Raw genomic sequence first — 13,956 nt, 5'->3', positions numbered from 1 at the left:
AGGGGGATTCACCGGTTTTCTGGTGTCCGCCAACACTGCCATAAAAGTCGTATTTTTACCCCAAAAGCCTATTCTTGAAACTTTTTGAAGTGTTCGCCGAAACAACCGGTATATCGCAGTTTTCTAATCCCGACTTTACGAGAGAGTTTAGTCTGCCGATGCTCAATACGAGCGTTCCATCACATGAACTCATGAAAGTAGGCACCCAGGAATTTTAACTCACTGGTTATTTGTAGTTCAATAAGTAACAGTGTCAGAGAATAACTGAGATTTTAAGTCGCGTTCTTGGTTCTACAAAAATGTAGATTTTGTTTTGTTCGAGTGAACTAAAAGAGCGTTTTTGATAGACGATGGATGGAGTTTAGCGAATACTTCATTTCCTTTTGTCACTTAGCCATTTGGGTCCAGGCAAGTGGAAAATTATCTAGTGTCATCTGCACACATTACGTAATCAACTTCTATATCTATACGTATTAAACCATTATTATACAGAGTTTTCATATTGTTCTATATATTTTTTAAGCCCGTGAAACAAACTTTGGTTTGAGGTATGTAGCTTTATTTTATGCGAAGGGGGACATTATTTATGCGATAAAGTGCATTCAGAAGACTGATAATTAACTGAAATTGACTAATTACCGTTTTTATTTGAAGACTTACGATGCAACGTTTAATTGCCAAATTTAATCCCTTCAAAATCGAAGGCGAGCACGTATTTTGAAATTTGGGTTACGGCATCATGCTTCGACATTACGAAAGTGAAAAAAAAAAGGTTTTTAGATCTCTTCAGGTTGGCTTTCCCACGTTGCATACTCATAGAACGGGCGTTTATTGAATCAAATGGAGCCGGAATTTAGTAGTGTGAGGGCGTAGATGATGTTGACGTGGTATCCGTGCCGATACGAGATGCGGCGACGCCATTTTATCAAATATTAAAGCGGGAAAGCGAACCTAACAGGCTGCCAAACGCGTATATTCCATGCTCGATATATCGAAGCACGGTGCTGATTCAGAACTTGGTTTGCCTTTTATATCGAAGGCCTTATATTTCGTAATATAACTTCGTGTCCCACAACAAAAGCTAGGGAAGTTGATCAGTTCATTTCAGCTGATTACTATAGTGTCTTCGTTGCACTGTATTGCGTAAATAATGTGCACCATGCCATACAATCAACCTGCACAGACTACTTTCTCGGCTTTCCGAAGAAAAATCTGTATTTAATAACTTGAAACACCCCGCATATATTGAATAGCAGAAGACTCCGCAAGCTTCATGGGGAACTTCTCGTATAAAGGGACAGTGAGAAGAACTCTATCATTTTTTTTGTTAGCAAAATCTGATAGTTCAGCATTTCATGGCTTTGTTGCCGCTTGTCCGAAAGTGAAAGATGCATTTATTTAAAATGAATTTGGGTTCGAAGTTGAAAAAGCTTTTCCTGCCGCCCTGATTCAAACTCTGGAACTCTTATGACGTCACGGCGCACTATTATGACGTCATACGACGGATTGACGTGAAACGTGACGTAAACGCAGACTCCGTGACTTCTGGGGGCTAGCGGTGCGGTTTGTATTTGTCCGGCAGCAGAAGACGCCTTTATCTGCGAAGAAATTGTATTCATAAACTTTCACGCCGTTCGATTCAAGCTACTGATATTCTCACCGAACAGGGCTGGTTGCCACTATTTTCAAGTGAATGGCGCTGTAGCGTATTCCCTAGGATCCGCGCCCATAATTGGTGCAGGCGCATACACTTGTGATATCCCCCAGATGAGGTAATACCTGTATTTAGTATTTTTCTTGATATAAGACAATAGTTTTCGATTAGAGTTATCCCTTCGTCGTTTGAATTCCGTAGCGTATATATACAGGCCAGCTTTAATTTCTCCTAAGTTTTCTTTTAATGCGGAAGCCCAGCCCTAGCACCGGTAACGACGCACGGAACGCGACATTCGAGCCAGGGAAGACCTTACACGCCATAACTATCATAAAATCTCGTATATACATGTCATATGTGTCTAGGCATACGACATTATGGAATATATGTCATACGTGTCCACATATGCGACACGAGCACATATATCATACGTGTCATACGTGGAATATGTGTCTCGTTTGTAAATATATTAGGACAGAGAAACGCTGGGCTGGAATTTAAAAAAAACGAGAACTATAAAATAGCTGCCATACAATTTAGGAAAGTAAAGAAAAGGACGTGCGAAAAAAATCGCCGTGCCCAACAGGACTCGAACTACCATCCTCAACATCCGCAGCGCACTACACTACCCACTACTCGGCGACTGCTACACGGAACTGCCGCGTTATTTTTGTGTGACAAAATTCATGCTGTCCTTTCCATTACTTTTCAACTGGAGTGTGGGACGTGAGATGAAGTGGTTATTTGCCTGGTTTAAGGAACGGAAGTAGAGAACTCGTCTTGCGCTGATACTGTGCAACTTTCTGTGCTCTGCTTATTCAATGCTTAGTAAGGATTGAAACACGTTTTTCTCACTGCGCTACTATTTTTGCTACACCCATAGACCCAGAGCTCTGTCAAGCAACTATCCCAGTTATTCGATGCGTAGCTTTACAGTGGCTCAACAAAGCAGATAATGCCATATTTGCGCCAACGCCGAACAGCAGGCAGCTTGCGTAACCGGTGTTCAAAAAAAGATAGAGGCATAAAGAGAAAAACAAGGAAACATTGTGCGAAACACCCCAAGCGTTTTCTTTTGTGCTTTTCATGTTCTGGTTCGCATTTGTAATTTGCTTTTTGGTTGCTACGTTTCCACGCGTTCCATTCGAGACACATTTGTGACACATATGACCGCGTATGTGTTCATACGAGGCACATAACTTGACACATATGACCTCGTTTGAACAATAATGTGTTCTTACGCTGCACAACCTTGACACATATAACTCCTATGCTGCCCATATGAGCTCATACGAGACATATTTGTGACACGTATAGCTCTTATGTAACACATGAATTCATACGAGACACATAAGAAATCGTACGAGACTTTTCGATAGGGTATGTCACCGAAGCCGTGGAAGAACGCCCGATACGCCAATACACTGCTCGCAATACTCCGCAGCCCCAGCTACTTCCTCAATCTCACCAAGGGGCATTCGCTTTAGCTTACCCGTAGAGGCAATGCCCCTATAGTGGCATGAACACAACAGACGTACCGAGCGCCTGCCCAGAGCTACGAAATAGTCCAATTGAAAGCACCATTTCGCACGATACCGGCGGTCGCTGGTATCACGCTGGAGAGCATTTCTATTGTACGTACTTTACAGACTCGTCGCTGCCAAACCACACTTTGACTGCACGCCATTACTCACCCTCTGGAACATGCTGGGCGGGTACTTGTACTTGGAACCGATGATCAAAAAGCATTTGTCCACCATATTTGCTGCTAGTGCAGTAGCTTTGGCGTTCTGCACAACGCCTGCGCATAATGTGGTGCAAGCGATAACGTAAATGCAGGTACCGCAACATGCGCTTTCTGCACAATTAAATAGAATAGCACAGCCTAAGTTTGCAAAGGCAGAGGAATAAAAAAGTGATTTATTTTTCAGTATAATCGTAAACAGCCTCACAGGTTTCAGAATGTCCCTGGCGGGTGACTCATGCCGCTTATAGGTCGCACATGATGTTTTGTGGGCGCAAGTTTTACGTAGACGCAGAAAAAAGACAGGAGCACACGTGCCACTGCTATTTCATGTACAAGATCTAGCGTTGCAAAGTTTTGCATCCATCGTCTGCCCGACAGCTTTAACGTGCAAGCATATAGACTGACAGACACAGGGTACACAAATAACGTCGTCAAACAGTTGTACGTTATCAGCATCATCAGCTTGACTACACTCACTGCGGGGCAAAGGTCTCTCTCATATAATGGTGAAACACGCTAAACCTTTTTCGGACAATAAACGTGGACGAGGACACAGCCCAGAGCGCGTTTCATCGTTCCGTTTTTCGTCTGTGAAACATTTAGCGCGTTTCATCATGACGAACAACCAATCAGGCCCGACTCTAGCATTTGCTGTCCCATATCTCTCCAACTAATCCTGTGAACTGAGGCCACCTATTCCCGCAAACTTCTTAATCTCATCCGTCCACCTAACTCGCATTACATGCCCTGTCCAAGCCCATTTCTTTCTCTTGTTTTCGACTAGGATGTGATTAGCTCTCTGGTCTCTTAACGTTACGTCTAAGAAGGTATTGGTGAGCGCTACCAAAATACGGAAAGGGACGAACACACAAGACAAGGATGCATTTCCAACTAGCCCCAGTTGTAGCTCTTTTGACTTTAGTTACGTCTAACGTTTTCCATTCCGCAGCTTGCTGCGCTCTCCTCAATTTAAGCTGAATCCTTTTCGTTAGCCTCGAAATTTCGCCCCATAAATGAGTGTCAGTAAGATATTTTTAAACTGTCATTGATTATCTGAGACATCCTGGCAAATGCGTTCCACCCCATTCTTATTCCTTCTAGTTATTTCACTCTCATGATCCGGATCTGCGGTCAGTACTTGCCCTAAGTATACGTATTTCCTCACCACTTCCAGCACCGCGCTACCAATTGCAAACTGCTGTTGCCTTCGGAGACTGTTGAATATTTCTTTGGCTTTCTGGCCTGCATGACTGCTGAGGTTTCCACTGAGTTAAATGCTTGCTCCTAATCAACGAAGGCTATATACAAGGGTTTGGTTATTAACAGCGCATTTCTTCATCACCTGACGGATAGTGTGAATATGTGCTGTTATTCAAATAAGCTAGAAGCCAACGCTCTCCCACAGAGTCTAACTTGAGTAAATGTGCTGGTATTCATTATACGTACCGATTGACCGATGGCCGTATGGTTTAAAGAAAAAAAATATCTCCGCCCTCCCACCCCCACCCCCCTAAATATTAGGAAGTCTATGCTCTCTGGTACAAAGGAAGGCGGAGAATGTCGACTACGTTTTCCGCTCCTCTCAATTTAATCTTAGATTGAAGTTTGTAGTTTGTCAATCGGGCGTCGTTTACAAGATTCCCTTCTGGCGCGGACTCGCTTATTACGTAGGACAGACTGGGCGGTGTTTGAACATTCGTCACAAAGAGCATAACAAGGAAACCTCATCCGGGGTATGTGAACACTTGTGCGATTGCAGAAATTGCCGGCCTGTGTTCGAGAAAGCACAAGTATTGTTCCAGCACCAGCAACAGCACGTCAGAGAAGTGACGGAACTATTCCTGATCGCCTTGTGCGGAAATCGTCTTAGCGGGCTGTCACTCTCGCTGTCAAATAAAGAAATGGAAATCTTCGGGTATTGGAACTTTTTTCAGACCTTTGAATTGATAACCATCAGTTTTTGGTTGGTCATTGTTGTATCTCATTTCTTTCGAACAAAGCAATTCTGAGAACGGCATGTCCTTTGGCTTCTTTCTTCGTCTATGTAAAGTTTGCGCCCACAAAACACAATGAACACTTTCCAACTCCCCCATCTTCCTATTATGTCATAACCTCTTAACATTTTAAAGGGTTACAGACGTCTGGTCAGCACAGTCTACGTTCCAGTTAGTCACGCAGTAGAACATCTATTAAACTTGCCAAGTGATTGTACAATCTGTTTCCTCGTAATGCATTTCTGCGTCTTCCTCTAAGCCGCAACAGATCATAAAAGAGTTACATATAGTGCTTAGTTTATTAAACTTCTGTGGAATTTATTCATTGTCGTTTTCGAAGTTTTATGTATTCCTGATTGAAAAGGGCCGCTTTGGTTTTGGTTTAATGGGACTTAACGTCCCAAAGCGACTCAGGTTATGAGGGACACCATAGTGAAGGTTTCCGGAAATTTCGACCACCTGGGATTCCTTAACATGCACTGACATCGAACAGTGCGTGAGCCTCTAGAATTTCGCATCTATCAAAATTCAACCGCCACTGCCGGGATCGAAGGTGCGTTTTTGGGGTCAGCAGTCAAATGCTATAACCAATGAGCCGCCGTGGTAACCAGATGAACCGGATAATAGTAATTAATTACCCCCCCCCCCCCCCGTGATACAATTCGAAAGAATGCCTAAAACCACCTCCTGAATTCTTTGTTTTCCACAATAGTAGGATAAAATTATCAAACGCGTCCGAAACGTTTTCTCTCGCCAGAAAACCAAATGAGTACGCAACTCACCCGATTTTTCTTCGCATAGCTGAATACCGATCGGCGGTTTTCCTGCGCAGCAAAAGGAACATTGCATAAGGAGAACGATGGACATTGCAGAATGGAAAGCCATAGCAGAGGCTGGTAAACTATGACCACAGCCCTTTTCTACAGAACTGCTGATCGCTTCTCTAGCAGCAAATATATATGAAATCTGCCGGGGAATGTGTCAGACAAAGCCAACTACAAAATATGTTCGTGAATGGTTGCTTGCTGGACTAGCCTGTTCATCGTAACCTATTTGGCAGCAGGAATAACATTAAGGCAGGGACGATGACAGAGACAGAGAAGGCCCTTTTCTCTGCTTCCGTCGTCGTCGCTTGCTTAAAGTTATTCGCGCTGTCACAGAAGTTAATGTTCAAGAAACATCCCGGTATTCATGGGTAGCTGGCATTTGACACGATACGCTCGGCACCTGTGCTTTCATTACACATACATTACTCAGAGCACATTTCCTGCTTGAGAGGCCTTAGATTCTCGCCTGACGCATTTTGCTGCTGATGACTCCCGACTTTTTCCGGTTCCACGCACCAATAATGGTGACTTGTCACGCTGATGGCCAATCGTCATTCTTCTCGAACTTCCGCAATCCTCCATGTGCTGTTTGTTCACCTGAAGCGGCCTTCCTAGCATTCGCTTCTCCAGCTGCATGCAATTTGCCATTCGGGTGGTAGCGTTTCGTTATCAGTGGCTGCACTGGCTGTGCTATGCACTTAATAGCGTGTTGCACAGCACCTTATTCATAGGCATCGCCCTGCCGTTCAGGCCAATGAAAATGAAGTATGACCATGACGCATGCTCAGCAGTGGTGTCCGCTCTAGTAAGGTACCAAAAGGGGGTACAAATCTGCGCCAGATGTTTGGAAGTATCATTGAGACCACATTTGTTGAGGGATACTTATAAATATACAGTAATGTGATAAAATAAGTGAAGAAAAGGGGTGGAAAACCACTGCAAACGGGCACTTTCTGCCTATCATATCGTTTCATTCGCTTATATAAATTATTTGCTATGTATAAAGGAGCCGGGAAAGCATTAAAGATCAAATTATATTTCAAAGCGTTGCAAAGGGCAAGCTCTCAATAAGCCGTTTTGTAATTTACTAAAACACAATGAACATCTTTGCTTTTCTGAAGTTTTCAGAACGTAGGACGTGAAAAGTGAACACTTTCTTCGTGCCCAATTAGTCCGCTTTTGCGCTTGCTTTACTTGCAGATATAATTACATTTTTTACCACTGCCATAAACCCAACAATGCCCCGCAGGAATCACCCAGCAGGTAAATGCAATAAAAAAGTTGGCAGAAACTAAACTAAGGTTTTTGACGTTAAACTTCATCCAAAGCTCTTTTCTTTCCAAGCCAAGGAAAAGATACCATTGGACACCAAAACTATATCCTCGAAAAGAAACCAAGCATAGTCTCCACCTCTTCACGAACGCGTGGCGCACGCGCAAAGAGTCAAGGCATGTGACCCTGGCCGCATTTCGCCTCCCGGATATAGTCAGTGATGTAATGGCGCATTTCGAGAATGCACCTCGTGCTGTACACTTGCACAACGAAGGGAAAGCTTTGTCGAGTTGGTTCAACATTATCGGAATAGCGTAAATACATGGATGTGAATCGAGGCCACAGGCAGGGCGCTGACTTATAACGCACTTTCTTGAACACGAAAGCATCAAGGCAAATTAGTGCGCCCACAGCGATGTAAAAGCAAGAGGGTACAAGGCGGTACTTACGTCGAACGCATATGCAACATTAATGGGCAGAGGCATCCACTTCTTGGACCCCTGAGCGCTCAAAGCAATCACAAAGCACGGGCACTGCAAGCCGCGGAAACGCAGGGAGCTGGAGTAGCGCGCTCAGAAGCATGAGAGCCGTTCTCCTCATGCCGGAGCAAGTACCAGTGAGCACGGAGACCATGGTACGCCACCAAGCGAAATCTGTTACTGGCCCGTTTCTTGCAACTCTTTTTATCTTTGGGAATTTGGCATCAGCTCAAGAGCATGGTAGTGCCTCTAAAGATGTCTACCTCTCCCAAACTCGTTACTATCCTACTGACTTTAAAAGATACTTAGAACTTAGACTCAATGTGCTGTCAAGACATAAGCACAAAGGATGCTGACCAAAATCTTATGCGCCTTAGGTTGCCATGGCAACGCATATGAAGGGTACGTGTTTATTTCCCAGGCTTATCATTTTTTCATTGCAACTACCTTGTGTTCACTGCAAGAGAGTGTGCAATCGCACTAAAAACGGCATTTAGCAAAGTAAAGGTTATAAATTCTCACTAAACACTTTTCGGCCACAGTCATACTCTGAGAAAATTGTATAGAATACAAACAACAAAACCTATCGGCAAAGAGCCATCACCAGCTTGTTTTCGGGGGTGACAGGCAGCCGCAGAAGGAAAGAGCTTGCGTATTTTCTTTCGCGTCGTTTTACTTTCCTTTGCTCTTGTTCACTCTTCTCCTTGAATAGCACGTAACAAAGCATGAAAGCCAACAGCACGTTGAATGAACGACTAATGAATACCATCCTTGCACCACATACAAACTCGCGATGTTTTTAAGCAGTTTCTCGGGAACGCTAGTATTGCCGGACATTACTTATGTCGATGGCATCGAAAGTATAGCGCAGAAGGGTTTTAAGCATAAAACTACGCAACTGTTTGTAAAATGATCCAAATTGACGTGGAAAAAAAAGATATAAAGAGATATGGGAACTGACAGTATAATTTTGTCACCGAGTTGCACAGCTTCAGGTGCGTACAACAAAGAAAAATAAGCACTCAAGAAAAACACGATTTCATAAATCTTTTCTGTACAGATTGTCTATAGCCCTCAACGTGCGTCAATCAGCTGGACGTTCTTTATTTGTAAGTTTCCGAAGTCGGCGCACCAACAAAGTATACCTCTCATACTTTGCCGAAAGCCACGGCTGCGACAACATCGTTTGTTGGTATATTGACGATAATATTTTGTTTATTCTGCGTGAACACCTTATAAAGAGTGGGAACACGACTGACCATGCATGGTAAAATTTTAGCAGGACTCCATGCGCTCTGTATATTGAGTCGGACTCCCGCGTCTGTCTGGCTTGACTGCAATAGATGTGCCGCTTTTTCATCAAGGATCTTTGTCGTGTCCTTTTCCTCATAATAATGACGACAGAAGGAGACCGATGCCCAAAGACCCACACATGCACACACCGCAGTGTTTATGAAGCCAGTGCCTTTGATGACTGTCTCGCAAAATTCCTTGGAGTGACGGTATTGGCAACATCTATTTAGCCATTCCCGAGACTTCATCTCCATTCTAACATGATTACAACTAGAATCGCCTAAAATGTATTTTAGTATTTATTTGTGTACGTATGCTTAAGCCAAAATAGAGAGCTGGCATGTGTGCTTTCGTTTCACCGCATATCTTCATAATCAAAATAATGACAGTAATCATCATCTTTACCTTAACTACGTCAACTTCAGGAGAAGGGCCTTATTTCACCAATAAACCCTGGCTTGTACCAGCTGCGGCCAGCTAACCCTGCAAACTTCCTCAACTCAGCCATCCACTCCGCTTCCAGAAGCCTCCTGCTGCGCTTGTTTTCCCTTGGAATTCAGTCCGTTACCCTTATTGAGCAACGATGACCTCGCTTTCGCATTTTATGACCTACCCATGACCATTTATTTGGCTTGGTTTTTGACTAGCGTGTCATTATTCGCGTTTGTTCCCTCACCCACTCTGCGCTGTTCCTGTCTCAACTGTACACCTCCCATGTTTTCCAAAATTTGACTAAACCAGTACGCTTGTTAGTAACGGTAAATATTTCCGTTCTTAACTATTACAGTTTGCCTCCTCATTTATTAAGAGGCTTGTAGCCTACCGTAAATAATATTACTAGCAGTTTTTAGAGTCTCGAAAATGCCATTGTCATCGCCACTGGTGGGGGGGGGGGGCTCAAGGATTTTGTGGACCGCACACCGCTCAGAGCAAAACCATGTGGCCAGAAACAGCGTTAGCCATGTCTTCGAAAGCACGGCACAGATCGGTGTGCCTGTCACGTGCTCCTTACGCAGCGCCCAAGTGGGAGCGAAGAGCAACAAGGAGCCAAGCACTCAGCCTTCGGAACCTGACTTGAAACCAGTATATGTGATCTCGCAGACTTCAGTAAAATATCCTACTAATTCCAAGCGAACAGGCATTTGTGGATTTAGCGTATCGCCTTATCAACGAGTTTGTAACATGAAGCCTCACTATTAAGAACATCCCGCTGCAGAACTTCAAAAGCCTAGGTAAAGTCAGGAATCTGCACCTCATGGTGCTGCTACTGGGAGCTTCCGCCAATTGATGCAGAAAATATTTAACTCTGCGACACATGAGAAACCATAACTGAAGACATGCTGAGAGCCATCTGTTAACCTGTTAGCCAGCAGGTTAATCTGTTAATGAGGGCGATGATAAGCGAATATAAAATGCGCTCTAGTGTTTTGGAAAGAATACTAGATAACGTGATCAGGTGTCGGCAACATACTGCACTGGAGAGGCCCCTTCTGTGTACAGCAACTGAACAAATCGGGTAACTTTACAGCCTTAGGTAGCGGTGACGTAACCAAAATGTTTCCAACAATGCATGAAAACACAGCAAGATTATGCCGGAACACGATCTCGGTACGACGGCAAGTAACAAAATAACTTCTTATAATCTGCTTAGCTTAGCTATATTAAAGATTCCTTTGATTTCAGGCCCAACCGCAGGCATTATAAACAATTGAGGGCCTATTGAAAGGATTGCTCAACTGGCATGACGAAGGAAATAGACACAAAAAGACTTCCTTAGTTTTAACTTTCCTGCATCATTATGTACAGCTTGATTACATGGTTTTCAAAATGGTGTTGCATTACTGCGCATATACGTCAAAATTCTCTTGTGGTTACTTTCGCCGTTATCCAAAAGCTTCAAGAAGGGAATTTTTAGCCTGTTAAATTTTTTCTGTGGCACAAGCAGTTAACGCCCATAGTTTGGGAAAACGTGCTGTGAGTGTCATAGAGAAATATTAAACACCTTTAGAATACCGTGTTACTGTTACCTTCAACGCAGTGCCGAGAGATCGCTCACCGCCAGTGTGCATGGCATCCGCAGTATGCATCACCTTGAGGGCGCCGAATGGCAGCAGGTATCCGGCAGCTGAGTGCCCCCCTGTCGCATTGACATCGATCAGTGCGCGCGCGCTGGCGATGCACGGGCTCCCGCTACGCCGGTAATATTAACACGGTACACGGTATTTCAAAGAAGTCGGATGCCCGTACGCTTTTAGTTGCGCAGAACCTCCGGATCATGCTGGCGTTATCACGAGAGAGCTTGGAGGGAGAACACTTGAAAAAGCTTTGGTCGATGCTTCGGTTTGAAAGAGCAGCAATAGTTTTTAATGCGCAAATTGTGGGCTTTCGTTTAAAAAGTCGGAAAGCATAAATGAGGGACACACGTGATACAGTTATAACCTGCACTTGCAGCGAAAAAATACCTTTCCCCGTTCAGACTGACCGGGAATTTATATTTGTAAGGTTAACATTACCAACAGCTACATTGTCACCGGTGACGCCGGTAATGAGATGTGTATTCGAAATCGTTTTGGGCACGTTGGGCGAGAGCAAGTTTGATTTTTTAATTACACCACGTTAGTTCTAAGGCTTCTTGTTAAAGAGTAGAATAAATGAGGCTAAAAAACTCGGCGTCAAAATTTCCCCAATATTCGGGACCTGAGATCATTCACGCTATAGTAGATTGCCGCCCTCAAGTGAATAGTTACGAACTGATTTTATCTCCCATTCCCCAAATACCAGGCCAACATTGTTACGAAGCTAGCATTAGAACTCAAGCCTAAGAGGAGGCTGAAAGTGAAGCAGAAACGTTTCCAAATATGGCACAATTGGCTGCGTGAGTCGTATCTATCAGAAAACAAGACCCGGGTGGAGTTTTCGCGACAAAATTATTGGTTAAACTAATGAGAAAATCTCTTCACTTGCTATGTTAAGACTGATCGCAGCTCTTACTGGATCTGCAACGCTTGGTTTTCCGTGCAGCTGTTCACGTTTTATCTTTGCCTGCAGTTATACTTACCTCGTAACAAATCCTATGACTGATTTCAGAATTATATTTATAAACACCTTCAGAAACGGTGCGGAAAAATTTCTGACCGAATACGTTTATACAGAGCAAACTCTATATCCGACTTTTGTTTAAAAAAAACGGAACTGACCACTCTCGACCTACCACATGCCTTTAAAGAGAACTCTTGCATTCGCCTTTTGCCTCACAGTAATGTTATCCAGGATAACCTGAGGCATAGATAGGTGACTCCTGGGTGCCCTCGAAGTTGTTCACTCTGTGGTCTTGGGATATATGTGTGTTTCAGCACAGACATTCTCTCGCGGGAGGCAAAGTTTTCATCACTGTTCCTTAGTCGCCGTGGTGGCCGGCGAGAACTGCCCGTGCATTTCTCCAAGCGCTTCATTGTTTACCAGTACCGCAAAGAACAATCCAGATGCTGCAATGTCGTCTTCTGAGTACTTGTACTTCAAAGCACTTAGTATGAACTGCGCAATTGTAAATTATGCTGAGTATGATACGTGGAAGACGGTCCGTTTAACAATAATTTATTTTGGCAATAATTTACTCTTTATAAGGGCAACAATGGACAAGAGATTAAAGTCATTGATCCAGCAACGCTTGTGTGTTCTTTGTGTGTCCGCCAGTTTTGTCTTCTGTGCGTTGTTTTTGTCTTTTCTTGCCAGTACGGGTTTGCGTAAACCATCTAATAATCATTTAGTATGAAGCAAACAGTGCGATTCTGAACAACATACAAGTAGTTGTGCCAGATTGAGTAAATGATTGTCGGAGGGGAAGGAGAAGAGAAGTGTGGGGGTATTATTTCTGGTATTATTTACCAGAAAGAATATTGTACGCTGATGATAGCAAAGTATTCATGTGCGGAGAAGATCTAGAAGTCCTCCAAGTAGAAACCAATATATGGCTGTTAAATTTGTCCACGTGACTCCACCGTGAAGAACTAGAGTTAAACACTAAAAAAAGCTAAGTACAATATATTCCGCGCTCCTAGCAAGTGTAGCAATAAAGAAATACTTTTCCAATTTCGCAATGAATCTATAGAACGTATAATGTCCCAAAAATTTCTAGGTGTCATATTTTGCGAACATGTAGACAGGCCACCTCACACTGAAAAAGTTTGCATTGGTATCTTTAGGTTCATTGGTATTATGTATAAATTAAACGATGTTTTGCATATTTGGCTAAAGAAACAACTATACTACACACTGGTAGATTCGAGTTTGCGCTATTGTCTTCTTGATTGGGACGCAGCGCCTAAAACAAGCATAAAAAACGTATACTTATTACAAAAGAAATTTTTGCGACTAACAGATAATGCACCAGACCTCAGCCACACTGCCCCATTGTTCATAAAATATCAATTGCTTACACTATGAAATGTTATAAACAAAAAGATAGATAGCGTTAGCTACTTACGTACAAATGCATTCCGATTCTACCGCTTTTTGTCATCAGTATCTTACGAAAACGCACACATACAACACACGACACATAAGTTATAGTAAGGAAAAAAATACGTACTAACTACGGCACCCAGAAACTTAGCTACAGAACTTCCAGTTTTTTCAACGATCACCATCCTGCTGTAAACACTATTCAGGAAAGTAAGTAATTGAAAGCTTT

General features: G+C 43.2%; 1 protein-coding gene across 1 annotated transcript in view; it reads right to left on the bottom strand.

Annotated features, from left to right (window-relative positions):
• LOC144124659 (uncharacterized) overlaps positions 1–13,956 on the bottom strand; it is a 105,602-nt gene that overhangs the window by 17,975 nt on the left and 73,671 nt on the right. The window contains exons 2-3 of the mRNA XM_077657472.1: positions 6,178–6,219; positions 3,349–3,455 (exon numbers count right to left, since the gene is read on the bottom strand). Coding sequence (XP_077513598.1) covers positions 3,349–3,414 — 66 coding nt within the window. The 5' untranslated portion in view covers positions 3,415–3,455; positions 6,178–6,219. The remainder of the gene's footprint in view (positions 1–3,348; positions 3,456–6,177; positions 6,220–13,956) is intronic.

This window comes from Amblyomma americanum, chromosome 3, assembly GCF_052857255.1.
Source record: "Amblyomma americanum isolate KBUSLIRL-KWMA chromosome 3, ASM5285725v1, whole genome shotgun sequence".
Lineage (NCBI taxonomy): Eukaryota > Metazoa > Arthropoda > Arachnida > Ixodida > Ixodidae > Amblyomma > Amblyomma americanum.
This window is presented reverse-complemented; position numbering and strand designations above follow the sequence as displayed.